General features: G+C 43.8%; 1 protein-coding gene across 2 annotated transcripts in view; it reads right to left on the bottom strand.

Moving 5' to 3' along the window:
- DDRGK1 (DDRGK domain containing 1) overlaps positions 1-22,094 on the bottom strand; it is a 45,955-nt gene that overhangs the window by 22,345 nt on the left and 1,516 nt on the right. For both annotated transcript variants that reach the window (XM_083185978.1, XM_083185986.1), the window contains exons 2-4: positions 20,401-20,556; positions 6,083-6,201; positions 4,047-4,148 (exon numbers count right to left, since the gene is read on the bottom strand). In XM_083185978.1, the coding sequence (XP_083042104.1) occupies positions 4,047-4,148; positions 6,083-6,201; positions 20,401-20,556 (377 nt within the window). The remainder of the gene's footprint in view (positions 1-4,046; positions 4,149-6,082; positions 6,202-20,400; positions 20,557-22,094) is intronic.

Below are 22,094 nucleotides of genomic sequence, written 5' to 3'. Positions count from 1 at the left end.
TTCTATACACCATTAAATGTTCAGTAGGACGTTAGCACATACAGTAAGTGCCTCCTTACAGGGTGTCTGCATGTTCTACATTTCTCACACTGGTGGGAGCTGCCACATTGCCTGATGTAAAGGTATCGGCACGGATGACCGGGCCACACAAAGATGGGAGTTGAGCTGCCACCACCACTTTCCAACATTGCCCCTAAATACTAATTCTGTACAGAGAACGGTGTCGCAGGTGTTAAAGTGATCATCTGCTGCACCCTAGACCTCCTCTGTAGTTATAAAGACCAGTTATACCAAGTACGTGTGCACTCTACTGCTGTACGAATGCTCATTTGCCAAATAGCTGGGGAACAGTCATTTCATTTACACAGAAATACGTAATGTGAGCACATCTTGCTGCCCTATGCAGGGGCACAGATAAGGGGGGGGGGGGGGGGGCACTTACTACCTAGTAATGGGGTCAAATGTAATAAGAATAATTGTATTTGTATAGCTCCTCTTTCTCCAATAGGACTCAATCTGCTTAACCCTTTGAGTGCCTAGTGAATTTGCCAAAACCGACAGGAAAACTGGCAAGCAAACACTTGTATTCGTCATACTGACCCGTAACGTTACCTTATATAAGATTTATAATCTGCTTTTGCACAACATTTATTTATTTGAATTTATATAACAAATGTGAGCGACGCTGGCATTTTTAGACGATATTTTGCGCATCTTACAGAGAGGTTGGCACTCAAATGGTTAAATAGATAGAATGAATAATACAGTACAGGAACACTGAAGTACATGAAAGCGTCTCAAAATTATACTGAAAGGAACTCTGTAAATGTTGCGTAAACTGTCTTGAGTTTTTTTTTTTTTTTTGAAGGATTCTAGAGTGGGGGCCTTTCAAACTGTCGGGAAGAGAGGTCCATAGAGCTAGAGCCGCAGGGCTAAAAGCTCGACCCCCCCAAATTAATTACGGGAGATCCGAGGTACGAAGTCCTTGATCGACAGATCGCAGGAATAGGGTGGGACAGTATGGAATCAGAAGCAGATGGGAAAAATATATTCTTTTGTGGCCACTCCTTCTGGATTTCAGCACGCCCCCTTTACAACCCCTGATCAACTGCTTTCTGGCCCAGGTTAATGCTGGGATCTTAGGACCATTTCAAAATGTTAACAAAAAACCAACCACTTTAAATATCCAGATTCTGCTTTGTCTGGGGAAAGCAGTGAGGCAAAAAGCACTGTATAGTCACCATACAGGGGGGTATAATCCATCTTCCCTTGCTATTTGACCTCTTGATATAGGACCCAAAGCAGATGCGAACGTGTCACTGCCACAAAGGTCAGGACAGTGGCCCTTTGAGGGGAGTGGCTACAAAAACACAGGCTTGTACTTTGCGGGCGTGTCCTGATCAGCCATTGTGAATTTGTTTGTTTCTTGGCTTGTCCAACTGCGGACATTCAGCGCTTCTCACAAGTTTAATGGTTCGACCCATCTAGTGTCCTATGTCTTCTGTACACAAGACAGCAGCTGAGTCATGAGCGTATTATTGTAAGTCCACTGAGTCTGCAGGCGCAAATGAAACTTTGTTGCACACACGTGAACCAGGCCCAGACTCCTCAGGGACCTTACAAGTGAGTGATGAGGACTAAATGACAAATCCCTGAATTAAAGCACCAGTCATTTTACGAATATTCCCCAATAGTGAGGAACATATGCCGGCCTGGTATAGGGCCTGGGAGCTATTCCATGTAGGGCATCTATGGGCCTAGCAGCTCTCCCATACGAAGTGCAGTTACAGCTGGACAAGACCACAAGCCCCACACGGATTTCTGCTCAGACCTCATTAGCGTGCAAGAGAGAGCTGAACAGCTCCAGGTCACAGGCCAGATATACTAGGTGAAACGTGTTTATTAAACCTTCTCTCTGCCGCCAACTGTACCACGCTGGGCGATCTCTTCTCAAAGTCACATGATTTAAAGTTATCTGAACTCATAAAAACAGATACGTAAAGATTAAATAATCACTTTCGGCAGTAGAAAAGACATTGTAACAGACAGTGACATCTCTAGCAGTCACCTATGGGACCGATCGCCACCTACGCTACAGATAATTATACCTCAAACAATTAACCATTCACCATAGGGGGACATATACAGTAGATTAGCTCTGCAGCTCCAGCCCATACATAGCGGAGATACGTGGTGGTATAGATGACAGTGACTCACCACTGCACTCTCCCATTCTGCATAACCAGCTTCTTCAGAGATGGTGGGTGGGTAGGCATGCAATGGGTAGGGGCCACCTACTAGCAGTTAAAATAGATCAGGCTGTTACTACTAAATCACTGACTTCATATGGGCTCCAAGCTTAGGGAAAAGGGGAAGGGGATGAAGGCCAAGGGCACAGGACTAATTTGCTATGGGGTTAGAAGGTTTTCTCCATAAGAAAGAAGTAGTGCAGGGGCCGCGTGTGGCAGTGTTATTTTCTACTAGCATAAATGTAAAACAATTCAAAGTTCTAATTGCAAGTAAAAAGTGCAGCACCCTAATACATCTCCGTATGAATATTTGCGGAATGCTCAGAGAAACCTCAGACTATTGCTCTTGTTCTATACGGCCTTATAGCTGAAGCATTTGTTTTGCAAGTTATCGATTACTTTTACTGCATCTGTGGGAAAAAAAAAAAAAAAGACCGAAAGAGCTCCTAACCTACTTGCATTGTGACCAAACTATTTCATCTAAGCCGTATCGCCTTAGATTAACAGCACACGTATCCTTCCGCCCTCACCCATTCACAGCAACAGCCATCTGCAAAGTGGGGATTATGTTTCGCCATTGCGATGGAAAAGCAGATGGTTTTATCTCAAGTGGCTGCAAATCCCAGCCTCTAGAACAGGCATGTCCAACGTTGGCCCTCCAGATGTTGTGAAACTACACATCCCAGCATTCTTTGCCACAGTTTTGCGATTAGAGAATGCTAAAACTATTGCAAAGCATGCTGGGATGTGTAGTTTCAAAACATCTGGAGGGCCAACGTTGGACATGCCTGCTCTAGAACAACTCATAGGTCGCTGAGCTTCACCAACATTGCAGACCAATCTTTCATGACATCTGGAAGTTCCAGATGGACAATGACCACGTACTGGCCAAGTTATTTCTGTTTCCTCATAGGTTTTGCCTGAATATTGAAAGCAGGAAGGTATAACTTGTGAAAGGCCTTCAGAATTAGGGCACATTGTAACAGAACACTATCAGATTACGGTTTACTCATCCACTACAAAAAGTGTGCTTCCATTTCTCAGATGATACAACCCATATTAAGGTGCCCACAGACTCCTCGATCCTGGCGTGCGTTCTGTGCTTAACTAGCACACATCGCATCGTATGCCTTGTGCATGCGAAGCGATAGAAAGCTACTACAAAAAGTATGTGCAGCACATACTTTTTGTACTGTGCGATGAGGTGCCGCGGGAGAGCGCACACCATTGCATAGCATCGCCGGGATCGGTGCGTGTGTGGGCACCTTAACATTACACTACCCTCCAATGGGATTGTATAAGACGGGGATGAATTTGAACTCAGCCATTAAACAGATTCAAATCACTGCTGCCCAACGGTCTCTTTAGTAGGCATTTCCCAGAGCCGCAGTTTCAGGTGCAGTGTTGGGGAAGCCGCAGACTTCTGTAGGTGGGTGTGATTCACAAAACAGAGGAGCGACTAAGCCAGTAAAGATTGTCAGACAGTTTCACTAGCGTCGGCAGCTGAACAGTCTGAGCAAACTTTATGGGTTACCCAGATGTCCGATGGCCAAAATCGATGATCGTTACGCCTCCCACTGCATGAACGCAGCGTCTCAGATACGCAACCACTTAAGATGCAGCACAGATTGCTCCCACCTCTCAGGCTGGCAAAGTGTGTATTCAATACATAAATGGACATTTCTGAAGCTAATGTGTGTGTGTGTGTGTGTGTGTGTGTTCTTGAAATGCTGATGACAAATATTACAGTCATTAACAGGAAATTAAAAAAAAAAAAAAAAAAAAAAAAGAAGTTACCCTTTTCTCTTCTTCCATCTGGACCAGTTCGTCTTCTTTCCGTCTTTCTTCTTCACGTTTGATTTCCAGTTTCTTGCGTTCTTGGCGCTCGGCCTCCTCAGCCTATCAGGAAAAAAACATTAGCACAAAGATTAAATATATATTCGTGTGATACAGAAGATTTGCTTAAGACGATCACCAGAATCTGGAGCTGTAACACTTGCTGTATCGCAACAGAATGTTGCTTCAAATGGGACACAGCAGAGCTCAGAGGGATCTTTACCTTATAAAATTATACTGGTCATTTTGTTGCCAATATTTTACACGAGGATTATTATTATTATAATTTTATTTATAAGGCGCCACAAGTGTTTCGCAGCGCCATACAAAGGAACAATACAGGGAGACAAAACTTGGCATAACATTGAATAAATAACAAAAATACAGTACAAATACAGAGCGCCACAGATCAGTACACATTACAGCTTAAATGTAAGTAGTGAGGACTCAATCAACATACAACTAGAGGCTTGAGGCCAATGATGGAGAGGAGTATGCGGACAAAGATGGTCACTGAGTGTTGGAGTAAAGGAGAGCTGCAGGGGTTAAAGTGAGGGGGAACTGAGTTCCACCACCTCTAATGGTAGGGGCAACTACTTCCACCTCCAGCACAGACCTGCACAGTAATTCCAACAGAAAAGACTGTCCCAGCAGCTTTCTTCTCTGGCACAGCATATGAGATTTCAAGCTGTCACATGGTACTATTGCTGTGGGCATTATGTGTAAGGAGCTGTACTACTATGGGCATTGTGTATAAGCAAAGCTACTGTGTTGCATACATGTATAAAGAGTACTACTGTGCAGCGTAACATGAAAAGTGAGTAAGGGGCATTGCATGTGGTGTAATGTGTATGCGATTGTGCTACTGTATGAAATAATTTAAATTGGGGGTACAAATTGTATGACCACTGTCCCTTCATAAAGAAGGGGAGGTAGGACATAAACTTATAGTTGCAGGTGGTGCCAAAAACCCTGGCACTGGCTCAAGTTTGCCTAAATTGGGAGGGGGGGTGGTTGATGTCAGGGGAAAGGAGTTCCACCACCTCTCATTGACCACTTTAAGCCCTGGAGAGCTGTGAGTGAAATGTGAAGAGAAGTGGGCTTAGACGACAAGAGGGAAGAGGATGAAACACTGTACGATTGACAGCTGTTATGCGACACCAGCAAATAAAAAAAAAGTATGTTTTAACAGCAACATTTCCAAAAATAAACAAAAACACTAACAAACACGTGTTGTAGTTTGGGGTTTATAGTTTGCAGTACAGTCCGCATGTGGCACCGGTGACCAACAAGGGACTAGATGTTGACGAAAGAGCCTTATTTATTTATTTCAGTTTCAATATCTGTCGCCCCCATATTACACAGTGCTGTACACGAGATACTAAACATCCATTAGTCCCTACTCATTCTAAATAAGGTATTTTTCAACTGAGGGAGGATATCTTCGCACACAGAGGAAAACAACACAAACAAGGGGAGAACATACAAACTACGTGCAAACAGCACTCGGGTCAGTATAGAACTCTCAGCCCCAGAGCTCTGTCACCAAATACAGCTAATTTAAAGTTTGTGCTCTGGTCCAACTGCTTTCAGGTCACAACTGTGCTAAATGTGTGATATAATCATGAGAACACCAGGCGGATCACAGCAATTAGTTCTCATTTATAAACTAGTTTACCTAAATTCAATAGCTTCGATTATGGTTTTTCCTGTTAAGGGTGCACAAATTATATTAACGTATGAGAATGTAATTCTAAAGAGACGAATGGAGCACAAAATTCAAGTTACAGGATGCTTAAATGTCTATAGTCTGCCTCTTTACTGGTGAAAACAATGCCCCTATAACTGCTGGCAGCCATTTTGAATCATCAATGCTGCCATTGGCAGCCATTTTGTGACAGGAATGCTGTCCAGCAGTTCAATAAGAGCCAGTGAAATCACTAAAGCCTTTGTGTTGTATCATATGAGCCCAACACATTTCACTGTCATTTTCCTACCTCACGTTGGGCTTTTCTCGCTTGCTTCTCTTCCAACTTCTTTTGTTTCTTGGCGCCAATTTTTCCAGGAACCTGAATCTCTGGAGACTCTTCTTCATCATCATTGTCCTCCACCACCACTGTTGAAGAAAGACAAATCAAGTCAGTAAAATCTTGACCCTAGTCTACATCATCTTATACAGTAACGCAGTTCTGTGTGCAACGCATAAATTCCTTTGTATACATTCCTCTACCATGATCAATAGGTGGTTTTATCAGAGGCTTTACGCAGAGATCAGTTATTGCCTTTTCAATTTAATCATATTCATATTTTGCCATCTGTGTTTAAGCAGTGTTCTAGCTCGGCACAAGGCCAGTATCCCTTATCCGAAATGCTTGGGACCACGAGAATTTTGGATAAGAGATTGTTTTGGTTTTAGGAATTATACATTCAGTGGAATTCCAGGTCCCAAAAATGCATTGCACGTGTTCGCTGTGCTTTTGTGACGTCACTGGGACAACCGCGCAATGCATCCTTGGGGGCGGGAATGCCGCTGAAAACTAATACGATGGCCACCGAGGGAGCAATGGTGGAGGGAACAAACAAAAACGGCATTCTGAAAAACTACTGTTTTCGGAATATTTTGGTTTTGGGATATCTGGCTATACCTGTATTATAGTGACAATTTTATAGCAAAACATACCCATTTATTTAGTAAACAAGAAAGGGACTGCCCTAAGGTAGTCCGAGGGCGCTGTCAATGGGTGTATGTCAAAAAGAAAGCTGCTACTTAAAGGGACTGAGTGGGTCCCTTAAAAAAGAGAAATATAAAAAAGAAAGGAAGTAGCGCTTTACCAATGAGTTGTAATCAATGTAAAAAACATTTAATATGCATAGAATAAAAAATTTGACATGTACATAAACATATAAATAATAAAAAAATGGGAAATATAAAACTCTCTCAAGGGCCCACTGTATGTGCCACTATATAATGGGATCCGTTCCTATTAATGCCGTCTGGATGGAAAAAGTCCCAAAGGGAAATGATGCAGTTCTTTGAACTGGGGGTATATAAATGGCTGTCCACTGGATTCAAAAACCACAATAGGAGGTTGGTATATTTACCGCTGGGTGTCCCTTGGGAGACTTGTATCCGTGAAGGACTGCTGTTTTAAGCTGTGTTCTCCATTTGAAGGGAAAAGGGTAGATGGTGTATCTCTCCTATGTGGGAATCACGATGGTGTGGAAAGCAGGTGAGAATGTCCTGAACAAGCAAAGGCTCCAAATGTGGAGGTGAAGACGGCTGGTTGGATCCTGATGAGCAACAGTGTGACGATGGCAGTTAGGGGCCTTGAGAGGGAGCAGCTTCCAACGCGTTTCACTGGCTCTAGGGGCAGCTTTTTCAAGGATATGCTGCTATGGGGCTGGAGGGGGTATTTATACCTGCATTTGATTGTCAAACATAATGCACCTGTGCATTTATTACTAAAGCATATTCGAAATGTTACTTTCTAGTTTTGTTGCCTTCTATTGCTCTCCATCATTGAATAATATGTATGTAAAATCCAATGAGATGTGCATGTGCACAGGTGCATTATGTTTGACAATCAAATGCAGGTATAAATACCCCCTCCAGCCCCATAGCAGCATATCCTTGAAAAAGCTGCCCCTAGAGGCAGTGAAACGCGTTGGAAGCTGCTCCCTCTCAAGGCCCCTAACTGCCATCGTCACACTGTTGCTCATCAGGATCCATATGTTTATGTACATGTCAAATTTTTTATTCTATGCATATTAAATGTTTTTTACATTGATTACAACTCATTGGTAAAGCGCTACTTCCTTTCTTTTTTATATTTCCCATTTATTTAGTAAAACCAATATTATTACTATTATTGCATACATTATTACTATTTTTATTATTGAGTAACAGTAATACATAATAATAACTTATTATAATTATGTATAACTCTTCTTGTTTCTCAATAAAAATAGCAACAATAGTGATATGCAATAATAGTAATGCCCAATAATTGTATGTATTACTATTATTGCTACTACTATCAATAGTAATATAGAGTATTACTGATATCCATTATTAATAATAAATAGATCAATAATAAAAATAGTAACATTCCATATTACTGTTAATAGTAATAACAACAGTAATACATAATATTGAATATTGCTATTTTTATTATATATTATTTATAATTATTGTTTATCACTATTATTGCATATAACTATTGTTACTATATTTATTATTGAACAACAACAATACCACCTTATTATAAAAAATTATTAGGTACTATAAAATAGTAATATGCAATAACCGTAGTAATAATAATAATAATTATTAGGTATTACTGTTACTCAATAATAGAATAGTAATATGTAATAACAGTCATTAATAATAATTATTAATAATTTATTATTATGTAGTAGTATTGACTATTATTAGTATTGAATATTACTAATATTAAAACTTTTGGTACTTGTTTCCTAGCACGGCCACAATCGCGGGCATCGGGTGTCATTTTTAGTGGTCTGCGACGCGACCGACGCAATGCCCACGATTTTCCCATTGAAATGCATTGAAAAAAGTCAAAATCGCGTCAGTCGCGTCGTATGCGGCTAAAAAAGGCTTAAATGGTCCAGACGCGATGCCCCCGATTTCCCATAGGAAACAATGTTAAATGCCTCAATTTCACCAAATCATCATAGGGAACAATGGTAAATGGGCCAGAAACTCCCCCAAAAACACCCCTGAACAGTGAAATGTCCCCACAAAAGTAGTTTACGCCACCCCACGATCAACGCGAACCCGAAGCGTGGCGAGCGCAGCGAGCCGGCGAGGGGCGGCGGTACGCGTCCTCCGACCTTTTCATACCCCCACTATCCACGTCGGCGTGGAGTTGAGAAAAGAATAGTGTGGCGAGCGCAGCGAGCCACCGAGCCCGAAGCGTGGCGAGCCCCGCAAGGGGACGCGGATACCTTCACAGGTAAACGCGTCCCTTCGCGGGCTTCACAGGTATCCGCGTCCGCTCGTCACGCTTAGGGCTCGGTGGCTCGCTGCGCTCGCCACACTATTCTGTTCTCAACTCCACGCCGACGTGGATAGTGGGGGTATGAAAAGGTCAGAGGACGCGTAGCGCTGCGCTCGCCACGCTTTGGGTTCGCGTTGATCGTGGGGTGGCGTAAACTACTTTTGGGGGGACATTTCAGTGTTAAGGGGTGTTTTGGGGGGTTTCTGGCCCATTTACCATTGTTCCCTATGTAAATTGAGCCATTTAACATTGTTTCCTATGGGAAATCGGGGGCATCGCGGGTAAATTGAGGCATTTAACATTGTTCCCTATGGGGAAATCGCCCCCGATTTTTACTCACGATGCCCACGATCATGATCGTTGTGGCCGTGCTAGGAAACAAGTACCAAACTTTTTTAATCCAACGTCTGGTCAGGCTCAACAGCCCTAGCGCTAGTAGCCGACCCAATGGTGAGCCACTTTAAAATAAGAACATTAAAATCGTTCAACATTCAATGTAGAAATCATTGTCAAATTCCAATTAAATTGAAACTAGCAAAAAAAAAAAAATTGGACTTACAGGAGGGTCATATTATTCAGTATTAGTTTTGAAATTTGAGACGTGCACTTCCAAATATTAATATATTTTTTCTAACTATAAAGTAAACCGGAATCTATATATGTCATTAAAGTATCTAAGATGCATGGTTTTATTTATTTAGATTTGAGGCTCTTAAATATTCAAATATTCCGTATTTGCTATAGTCAATATCAGTCACATTATACCAGGGCAGGCTTCTGAGACCACTGAGGAATGTAAAACTGAGATTATTGCAAGTCACAAAATGACAAATACACAGAAGCAGAAAATTCGTTACGCACAAAATCTGCCTCTTAAGGACCTTTAAACAGAAAAAATACTTTTGTAAACAAATTAGTAAGTCCCCCCCCCCACGCACAAAATCTGCCTCTTGAGGAACTTTAACCCCTTACTGACACAGCCAGTTTTTGCCTTCCTGACAGAGCCCTTTTTTTCAAATCTGACATGTATCACTTAAGTGGGGATAACTTTTTTTTGCTTTTACTTATCCCAGTGATTTTGAGATTGTTTTCTCGTGACACATTGTACTTCAAATTAGTGGTAAATTTGGGTCGATACAGTCTGTGTTTTTTTGTGAAAAATACCAAAATGTCGTAAAAAAATGGAAAATTTAGCAATTTGCAAAATGTTAAATTTTCTGCTTGTGAGACAAATAATCATACCACTCAAAATAGTTAATAACTAACATAGACCATATGTCTACTTTATGTTTCCATCATTTCAACTTCCTTTTAATTTTTTTGGACACTAGGAGGCTTACAATATGAATAGCAAATTCTCAAATTTTCAAGAAAATTTCAAACACTGATTTTTTTAGGGACCAGTTCAGTTCTGATGTGACTTTGAGGGACTTGTATGTGAGACACCCCCATAAATGATGCCATTTCAAAAACTGCACCCCTCACAGTATTCAAAACAGCATTTTGGAAGTTTGTTAACCCTTAAGGTGTTTCACAGGAATTAAAACAAAGTGTAGGTGAAATTTCAAAATTTCATTTTTTTTGCAGATTTGCAATTTTAATACATTTTTCTAAGGAACACAGTAGATTTTACTAGAGAAATGTGACTAAAATATGATTCCCCCAATTCTTTTGTTTTCATAAATATCCTATATGTGGCCCTAGTGTGCACGTTGACCAAACCACAGGCTTCATAATAGAAGGAGCACCTACTTGATTTTGGAGCCTCCTTTTTATGAGATTATTTTTTAGGCACCATGTAGGATTCTAGGCACCATAAGATGCTAAAAGTTAGGAACCCCCCCACAAGTGACCCCATTTTGCAAACTACACCCCTCAGGGAATTCATCTAGGGGTATGGTGTACATTTCAAACCCCCAGGGGTTTCACCAATTGTGGTACAACTGGGCAGTGAAAATGAAAAATTAAATTTTTTACACAAAAATGCAGTTCTGGCTCAAAATTTTTCATTTTCACAAGGAATGAAGGAGACAAAGCACCCCAAAATCTGTGCCCCAATTTCTCCCGAGTACGGCAATGCCTCACATGTGACCAAAAAATACCATTTGGGTGCATGGCAGGACTCAGAAGGGAAGGAGTGATTTTTGGATTTTGCAGCTCAGATTCTGGTGGAATGTTGGTGGGTGCTATGTCGCATTAGCAAGACCCCCCAAGCACCAATACAGTGGAACCCCCCCACAAGTGACCCCATTTTGCAAACTACACCCCTCAGGGAATTCATCTAGGGGTATAGTGTACATTTCAAACCCCCAGGGGTTTCACCAATTGTGGTACAACTGGGCAGTGAAAATGAAAAATTAAATTTTTTACACAAAAAATGCAGTTCTGGCTCAAAATTTTTCATTTTCCCAAGGAAGGAAGGAGACAAAGCACCCCAAAATCTGTGCCCCAATTTCTCCCGAGTACGGCAATGCCTCATGTGTGACCAAAAAGTGGCAGGACTCAGAAGGGAAGGAGTGATATTTGGATTTTGCAGCACAGATTCTGGTGGAATGTTGGTGGGTGCTATGTCGCATTAGCAAGACCCCCAAAGCACCAATACAGTGGAACCCCCCCACAAGTGACCCCATTTTGCAAACTACACCCCTCAGGGAATTCATCTAGGGGTATAGTGTACATTTCAAACCCCCAGGGGTTTCACCAATTTTGATACAACTGGGCAGTGAAAATGAAAAATTACATTTTTTTTACACAAAAATGCAGTTCTGGCTCAAAATTTTTCATTTTCAGAAGGTATGAAGGAGAAAAAGCACCCCAAAATCTGTGCCCCAATTTCTCCCGAGTATGGCAATGCCTCATATGTGACCAAAAAATACCAGTTGGGTGCATGGCAGGACTCAGAAGGGAAGGAGTGATTTTTGGATTTTGCAGCTCAGATTCTGGTGGAATGAATGGTGGGTGGTATGTCGCATTAGCAAGACCCCCGAAGCACGGTGAAATTATGAACCTAATAATCCATAGATGTGTGGTATATTTTAAAACACTCCTTTATACATAGGCCGGGTTTGTCGGGGCAAGTTTCACAGTGGAAAATAGTTTCCTTTCTTATTCCCTTTTTATAGCAAACTTTGCACCTTTTTTGTGTCCTGCCCTTTCTTGCAGTGGAGGGGATTTCGTTAGGAAAATGCTGCCCTGGTACAATACGGGGGGCAGTACTAGAAGTACTGGGGCCCTCTGCCTGCTGGTTCCCAAATATTAGGCCCTTTATGACTTCCTCTTGAAAGTGCATAAATGTCCCCCTCTGGCCGGTACAACGGAATAGCACGTAAGCGTTATACAGTGCCATCTGGATGATATACACGGCCAGCTTCTTGTACCAGATTTTTGTTTTCCGCAGGGCACTGTACGGCTTCAGTACCTGATCTGAAAGATCCACTCCGCCCATGTACCTATTGTAATCTAGGATACAATTAGGTTTTGAGGTGTGGGTACTGGTACCTCGTACAGGGATGGAGGTGGTACGGTCTCCATGAATTGTTGTCAGTATAAGGACATCCCTCTTGTCCTTATATTTGACCAACAACATATTTTCGGTGCATATTCCCCTGCTTTCACCCCTTCTCATTACTTGGGCAATGTGCGTTTTTGGGAGGCCTCTTTGGTTCTTACGCACAGTACCGCAAGCTGCTGTACCTCTTGAACCAAGGGCCTTAAACAGGGGGATGCTAGTGTAAAAGTTATCCACATAGAGGTGATAACCTTTATCCAGGAAGGGGTGCACTAAATCCCAGACAATTTTTCCACTAACACCTACGAGGGAGGGGGGGCATTCTGGCGGTTCAATTCTTGAATCCTTCCCTTCATATACCCTAAACCTGTGGGTGTACCCTGAGGTGCTTTCACACAGCTTATACATTTTTATGCCATACCTTGCCCTCTTACTGGGAAGGTACTGGCGGAATTTAACCCTTCCTTTAAAATGTATAAGGGACTCGTCAATACGAATACATTTTTCAGGGATGTACATCTCTGCAAATTTGGCACTGAAATGATCAATGACCGGCCTGACTTTGAATAGCCGGTCAAAGGTGGGATCATCTCTGGGTGGGCACAGTGTATTATCGGTGTAATGTAAAAATTTAAGGATTATCTCAAAACGAGTCCGGGTCATGGCCATACGGTAAAGTGGGGTGCTGTACAGAACATCTGTACTCCAATATTGCCTAATTTCTGGCTTTTTTACTATGCCCATATGAAACACCAGACCCCAAAACATCATCATCTCTACTGCATCTACAGGGGTCCACCTAGCAAATGATGACGTGGGGTTTTGAGCAATAAACTGCTGGGCATATAAATTAGTTTGGTCCACCATTAAATTTATAAAATCATCAGAGAAAAATAATTTGAAAAAGTCAATTTCTCTGAGACCTGTGGAATCAAATTGGATTCCTGGGATGGCCAAAAACTCAGGAACCTGGGGCTCAAAATTGTCTGGTGGTGGGGTCCATACGGGATCAATCATTTGGGGGGGGGGGGGGTCTCAGCTGCTCTACGGGGGCGTCTTTGAGGGGGTCCCTCATCAGCAGAGGAGGAAGAGGAGCTTAAGGCGAATCCTTCAAATTCCCCGCTTGCATCACTGGTTGTGTCAGAGTCAGAGGCAAGCATGGCATATGCCTCCTCCGCTGAATACATTCTTCTGGATGACTGGGATGACATTTGGGATGCCATTTTTATTTTTGTGTTTCTGTAAGTGTAATGTTTCAACACATGTATAGTGTAGGGGGGGTACAAACTTTATTTCAACACGGGGGGTATGTAGTGTGTAGTGTGTATGTAGTGCAGAAAAAAAAAATACTTTATACAGGAATTTGATCCCAATAAAAAAAAAAAAAAATTAAAGGGGTTAAAAAAAAAAAAAAAAAAAGGTCCTGCGCCAAAAATTGAGCACAGATGTTGGTCAGTAACGTCCGTCACTGAACAGCGCTCAAAGGCAACAGGACACCCACAAAAACAACGTGGGTGTAAAAACAAAAAAAAAAACAATTTAAAAAAAACTGCAGAAAAAAAATGATATCAACCTGTGCCAAAAATGCTGTTCAGTGATTGTACGTCACTGATCAGCGGCCACAGGACACCCACAAAAGCAACGTGGGTGTAAAAACAATTTAAAAAAAATTTCCACAGCACTCTCCAAAAAAAAAACTATTTAAAAAAACTGCAGAAAAAAAAATGATATCAACCCTGTGCCAAAAATGCTGTTCAGTGATTGTACGTCACTGATCAGCGCTCAGCGGCCACAGGACACCCACACAAGCAAAACCCCACTGCACTCTCCAAAAAAAAAAAAAACTGCAGATCAGTGATGCAACACTGATTAGCAGTGAGGGGCAGCAGACACACAACCTGACAGGGTATATATATAAAAAAAAAAACCTGGACCCCCAAAAAGTTGCTGATTAATTAATTTAAACTGACCAGCACAAAAGGGGGGGCAGCAGGGGGGGGCAGCAGTCAGTTGCACACGCAGCACAACCTTTGGTGCAACTGACAGGTATATATATATAAAAAAAAAACCCTGGACCCCCAAAAAGTTGCTGATCAGTTAATTAATCAGCACAATCAGCACAAAAGGGGGGGCATCAGGGGGGGGCAGCAGCCAGTTGCACAGGCAGCACAACCTTTGCTGCAACTGACAGGTATATATATATAAAAAAAAAAACCTCTGCACCCCCAAAAAGTTGCTGATCACCTCAGATATAGTGATCAGCACAAAAGGGGGTGCAGCAGACACAAAATATAGCACTCTCTATCACTCTCTATCACTATCTGTCCCTATCTCTCACGATCTGTGACTCTATGACACTGCAGCAGCAGCACACACAGAAGTCACAAGATCCAGGAAGTATCCAGCTGCTGGCAGCATGCTACCAGCGGTGATCAGGTAAGTTTCAGGCAAGGATCAGGTATGTATCACGACAGATTGGCACGGTGACCGCTCTGCACGCAATTCCAGACCGGAATGGCGTCTGCAGTGCAGTCACCGGTAGTTTAAATCACGCGCCTTGGCTGTGATTGGTCCGTGGGTCCCACGGACCAATCACAGCCTTGGGGGCAGATGGGGTGAGGTGTCGTCGTCACCGATGACCCCCTCATGCCCCCTGACGCCCGGCGGTGATTGACACCTGTGTTACCGAGCGTCTGATTCGCCGGTAACACAGGAAAACGCTGTGAATGACTGTTCACACTGAACAGCCAATCACAGCGATCGCCGACGGGGGGGCAGCATCGCAGCCCCCCCTGGGCATGCAGGGACATGTCTGCTGTCAGGGACAGCAGACATCGTCCCTCTGTCCCCGCGTCTATAGACGCGGGGACAGTTTAAAGTCATGACGTATATATACGTCATGTGTCGGGAAGTACATCCCGGCCATGACGTATATATACGTCAAATGTCGGGAAGGGGTTAAACAGAAAAAATACTTTTGTAAACGAATTAGTAAGTCCCCCCCCACCACCACACAAGTTCTCTATTCCCAGTGCTGCACTAAAGTTTAAGGGGGAAATAGTGGAGGGGCCCTATTCAATGCTGTCTTTACCATCAGCATTGAAGAGGGATCACGGCAGAATGAGCCTGATATTAATAGTGGTCGAGCCTGCTAGGGCGATAATGGTTGTGGATTGTCGCGATCCTGGCCGTATATCAACAATCCACGGCCATTTACGCAGACACACCCCCTTTTCGCTGATCGGCAGGTGGGACACTGAATCCCACCTGCCGATTTGCTGTCGGGCAAGCAGGCCAGGATCACGGCTGTTGGGAGGGAACGACAGCCGTGATCCGGGATTGCATACTTCCCCTAACACTTCCTGAGCAGGCCGCAGGAAGAGATCTTATGGGGCAGGAGACAGATATTTATGAGAAAATAGGTAACAATTCACTGAGAACTACGGAAACATGGCAGCCAATAGTATCCTGTAGCAATATTGCGCCAAGGGCTGTCAATGTTTCCTACGCCATCAAAAAAGTTAAAAATTGATGGTTATTGAGGTCAACCCCCCAAAATTAATTCAATAAAGAAAATGCAGTGTGGGGCAGGTCAGCCACAGGGAAGAAAGACCATGAAAACCAGATTCGGTTGGGTGCAAAAATATTCTACATTTGGCTAAAACTTTCAAACCGAAAAAAAAAAAAAAATTAGCAAAAAGGCTGCACTGCGATTACATTCTGTGACGTGTCACATGATGCAGATAAGGAGATGAGCTGCACAACCCAACAGACTTTTCCCAAGCCTGATAGGACCGAGATGGCACTAAGGTCGCCCACACACTCCGCCTGTACCTAACAAATATTTTCATGCTCAGAAACCACAAGAACCCTGCCCAAGGGGACAGACAAATACAGCAGGTATCACAAAGAACAACATAGGATCATGTATCGGAGTTTCTACCGCTGGACATACGTTAGTGAGTCTGTGCAATACGTTAAATCAGGGAGAAAAATAAGTCAATATATTAGTGCACTGCAAGGCTGAAAACCCAGAAAATATTAGAAAAATTTGAAATTTCTGAAAAAAGTAATGTGGTTAATAAGGTGCGATACAGAACGTGTGACTCATGCGGCTACATCTCCTTCATACCAGTTCCATAGTACTATTAGCTACTACCATTATTAGTGTTCATTCGAGTTTATTCTGTATGTCTCTGCAAAAATACAGATCAGACTGTATTAAAAGCACCACAACAAAGAGTGACACCCCAGGCAGGTAAGAGGAACTGCGCGGGTTTTGAAAGGTACAGGGTGGTAGAATGAACACTATTTATTACTATTATGTGGTCAATTCAGCTAAAGTTGCATCACAAACCCATCGTGGAAGACTCAGGAAGCAATGGCGGCTCTTGGCGGGGTCATACTATAATAGGTTGACCACTATGGGCCGACACATCGGTACACTTCTAAAGTGTCCATGTCTATATTAGTCCACAAATACAAACAAAAAACGTGAAAAACTCATGTCAACGTTTTTGCTGTGCCAACCTATGGCCTGTCTACCTTAAGGGTGCCGGAAGGGGTCCCGACAGTCGGGGTCCCAACAGTTATTAATCCGACGTCGGGATCCCGACTTTTAAACCACCGACGGCTGGGTTCCCGACGGCCATTTTTCCTCGTGGGGGTCCACGACTCCCATAGAGGGAGAATAGAATAGCTGGCGAGCGTAGCGAGCCCGCAAGGGACTTTGTTGCGCTGGCCATGCTGTCTGACACCGGCCAGTCGGGATTCCGATTGTCGGTGAAAGATACCACACCCCTACCTTAATTGGGTCAACCTTACGAGCCATACCATCTGAAGAACCGCTGGATGTTTTTACAAAGAAATCTCTCCTCACGAGCAGGTCCAACAAGGAGTTCCAAAACAAATCTATTTGTCTAGTTCCAAAACTATTATATGGTCCACTGGTTCCCACACTGGGTGCAGCAGTTTGGTGGTCCAGGAACAAATGAAATGATTTATGGTCTATGTGACAGGAAAGGCCACAGCTGGTGACTGACAACCATAACATGTGGACAAAGCAGCTCATAACCGAATCAAGGAACAGGTCAGCACACACAATGGATACAATGCTGATACTGTAAAGGTCGGGTGCCGGATGACTGACCGTCAGTCATTATATCGACATCAGAATCCCGACTGTTAAAACCCTGACACACGGGCAGCGGTTATTCTCCTTCGAGAATAGAATAGGTGGCGAGCCACTGTGCCCGCAGCGTGGTGAGCACAGCGGGCCCGCAAGGGGCTTTGTTGCACTCGCCACGCTGTCGGGATTCTGACGTTAGGCTAATGACTGTCGGAATCCCGACTTTCGGTGTGATAAACCAGACCCCTAAAGGTTCCCATACGCTAGAGCAATTTTTCCCGATGAAACGGGCAGAGAAATCGTCCCAAATCGGATTGCACAGTCCCATGTACATCTGACGTGAGCCAGAGGTCGACCTTCCTCCCAATAACAGGTAAGAGAGGTCGCATGCGTATCATATTATGTGTGAAAGGACCACATGCTATACCCCCCCTGGGTCGGAGGGATACTTTGCAGTAGTGTATGGTCACCTTAAAGGTGGCCATACACAGGTCTGACTTGTCTGAGCCACACGTCGGACTGGATTTCCCTTGAACTTCCCCTGCAGAAGTGTTCCATCTGATTTATCACTCGATGGCACTTTTATCGCATGTGAAAGGACTCCTGGGAGAGCTGCTGGGGGGAGCTCAAGGGAAACGGGGATCAATACATTGCAAGTGCTAAAATGCACCCGCGATGTGCCGCTGGTAGCCTGATTTCAATCTTTTATTATGCGCTGCACATAAAACCTCCAGGTTGTGATCCGATGCACACAGGAACGCACATTGGATACAATCTGATGTCCGATTTCGACAATTTTCATCCGAGATATCAGCCCGATCCGCCGGAATCTGATGAAAACAGACGAAATCAGACCTGTGTATGGGGACCTTTATGACTGTATGTCAAAGTATAGTATGGTACAACAACAAACTCTAGAGTCTCAATAAACAGTGCCATCAAGAGGCTTAGTTATCAAAGTGTTCCCTTTAAGCTTCTTTTGCAGGGTGCACCCCGCCATTTATGTGTGCTGCACTGTGCGCCCTTACGGTGCCCCTCACCGATGAGAACTTCAGGAGTTTGCCATCAAGCGCAAAGGGTATTACGGTGTATGCCATCATGTGTAATGGGCATTATTGTGTGTGGTATAATGTGTAAGAGGCATTATGGCACCAGTGTGTGCCATAATGTGTAATTGACATTATGACAGAATACGTAATGGGCTAAGCTGAGTAGGACAATGTCTGGTGAGCGTAATTCTAGTGCAGTGTGCAAATTATTTATACATGTTTTGTTTTTTTGTTTCTAATGTCAATTTCTAATATAAAATGTGCCCTACCCAATTGAAATAAGTGCCCTACCCGGTGGTCAGCCCCCTGCCCTAAAAAAAAATCCTTGAGTGAACACTATAAGGTAGATGGTTCACCAGAGTACAAGAACTATTGGGAGTGACTTGGAAGAAAGCTAACAATGTACTGAGCACTACTGTGACATCCCTCCCTCTAACGTTCCCTTGTACACTATGGTGGGAAGCATGTTCAGTTCACAAGAACGCATGGATGGATGTACAGCTGTATCCAGCAGAACACTGCGGTTGATGGTTAGAATACTGGAAGCTGCAGTGTTAGCTTAGACCGGTGGTTCCCAAACTTTTTTGAGTCACGCCAGCCTAGAGTATCATATTTTTTTTTCGCAGCAACCCTAGGCCAAATGTTTCTTATTGAGATTTTTTTAAAAATATATAAAATGCAGTAAACTGTGTTTATAGGTCATTCGGTACTTCTTTACTTTCACGGCGCCAGCATGGCGCCGCGCGTCAGAGTCCCCTTGCGGGGCTCGCTTCGCTCGCCCACGCTGCGGGCTCGGTGGCTCGCTACGCTAATTAAAATCAACTCCATGCCAACATGGATAGTGGAGGTATGAACTATCCATGTTGGCATGGCGTTAACTTTGTTTATTTTACTTACTTTGTGGCGAGCGTAACCCGGAAGTAGCGCGGCGCCATGCTGGCGCCGTGAAAGTAAAGTAGTACCGGTCATTCTTATGGTCAATGATGTGGTAATGATTCACTTCTGTTTGTACACATGCGTTAAGATTAGAAGCAAAAACCAAAGTTTTTTTCCTATTAAATTGACCATAAATAATTTGAATTGGTCCTGAACCACTAACCCAGGGCACCCCTGCAAGTGTCCTGAGGCACACAGTTTGGGAACCACTGGCTTAGATACCGTGGAAGGTTTCTAAATGATGTTACTATGATCCACAGATTTATATTCCCCCTCCAGGTATAAGTGAACCCAGTGCATGATGGGTAAATTGACAAAACTGAAGGGGATCAGTGCAAGAGAATGAGGAAGGCGGGGTTACGCTACTGTAATTACCAAACACAGTAAAGCGCTCTTAACAGATTGGTTCACTTCTACATAAATCACACAAAAGAGGCATGAAGGGCGAGTGACTCAATGCAGTGGGTTTTGCTTTTGGACTGATCAGTACAAGCGACGTGACATGCCTTAACCTGAGCAGAGAGGGAAACAAATCTAGGGCAGATGTTAGCAACGCTCATCCGTGGAGAGTATCCATCAAATTACTAGTTTCATGAATGAGGAAATTAAACTGGGTAAGTGTGAGAGAACCCTAAGGGTGTCCACAAAATGAACTCTACTCCCAAGCAGGCACCTTCTCTCTCTTCCTCCATGCGCTGGGCTCGCCTCTGCGCCAGCATGTTGCGATTCATCCGTCTCCTTGGCATTCCTTCACCGCGCTCCTCTGGCTGGGACCGAGGCCGTGCTGCTGCTGCCGCCACAACAACATTTTGATGGTGCTCGCGGTCACCTACAACAAAAAATAATGTCATCAATCCTTGGTGCCAATGCTACGGGACCCAGAGACTTACGGAGGCAGGGACCCAGGTTATAAATTTACATACTGTACCAATTTTCCTAGATTTGCCTGCTAAGTAATTGGTTCGGTACTTGTATATAAGCAGGGCACCCATTACGTAGTTTGCAAAGTGGTGTATTGAGAATACCAATACACCACTATGCTGGCTACGTAACTTGTTCAGGAGCTGTGCTAATACACAATGGTTCATATCCGGCAATTGTCCATCACGATCCATGACACCCCGGCGGCAGTGTTCCCCTCCTCCAGTCGCTCCCCGGCACCAGCAATGTACACAATTAGCGTAGTGCCTGCTGGGGGAGCAGGGAAACCATGTGATGTTCCCCCAGCGGCAGTACGCTGAATTACATACATTGCTGGGGAGTGACTGCCGGAGGAGGGGAACGCTGCCGCCGGGGTGTCATGGAGGAGGAGAGTGTCGGAGGAGGGGAACGCTGGCACCGGAGACATCGCTGCGGGGATCGTGATGGACGTTAAGTAAGTATAAAGCACTACACACATATTAGCAGGGTGCCCAGCTATGCTACGCTGACAACGTAGCCTAAGGTACGTTGACAGTGTAGCCGGGCACCCTGCTAATACACAAGTACCATTGGTTCTGATTTATTGATGTGCCTGAATTGTGAGGCATTAATCGGTGAGAGGAGTGTACTGTGGATGCTATAATGGTACTGTGATAAGGCATAATATGTACTGGAGGGCACTAATGCGGCACAATATGTACTGAAGGGCACTCATTTGGCACAATATGTACTGAAGGGCACTCATTTGGCACAATAGGTACTGGAGGGCACTCATTTGGCACAATAGGTATTGGAGGGCACTCATTTGGCACAATAGGTATTGGAGGGCACTCATTTGGCACAATAGGTATTGGAGGGCACTCATTTGGCACAATAGGTATTGGAGGGCACTCATTTGGCACAATAGGTATTGGAGGGCACTCATTTGGCACAATAGGTATTGGAGGGCACTCATTTGGCACAATAGGTATTGAAGGGCACTCCAGATCCCGCTTTCCTTATTCCACCTTTCCTCATATCCTGCTCACTACTCCTACCAGCCTCAGATCCTACTCACGTTATGTGACCCACTATCAGACCCTGGTCATCCTAATCCACCCACCATCAGACACTGCTTACCTCGTTCCATCTTCGCTGAGACTCTGCAACAGACCCTGCTCACCACACCTGCCCCGAGATGCTACCTATACATGAACTGCGTAGGGTCCTGAGGACCGAGTTTGAGAACCACTGTTCTAAAATTATGGTGGAGGCTTGGTACTTGTTTCCTAGCACGGCACCCCCGATTTTTAGTCGTATGGCATCTTATGCATTGTATCGCATGCCATATAGCCGCATGCGATGCGATTTAAGAACCCTATACAATTTTAAATTGTATAAGCATCCTAATGGGTGCTTACAATGTTAAATGCACCCCCACGCCACCCCCACTATCAACGACAACCC

The sequence above is a fragment of the Crinia signifera genome, chromosome 1 (genome assembly GCF_055691185.1).
Source record: "Crinia signifera chromosome 1, ASM5569118v1, whole genome shotgun sequence".
Taxonomy (NCBI): Eukaryota; Metazoa; Chordata; class Amphibia; order Anura; family Myobatrachidae; genus Crinia; species Crinia signifera.
The sequence above is the reverse complement of the archived record's forward strand: the minus strand, read 5'-3'. Positions and strand labels throughout refer to the sequence as shown.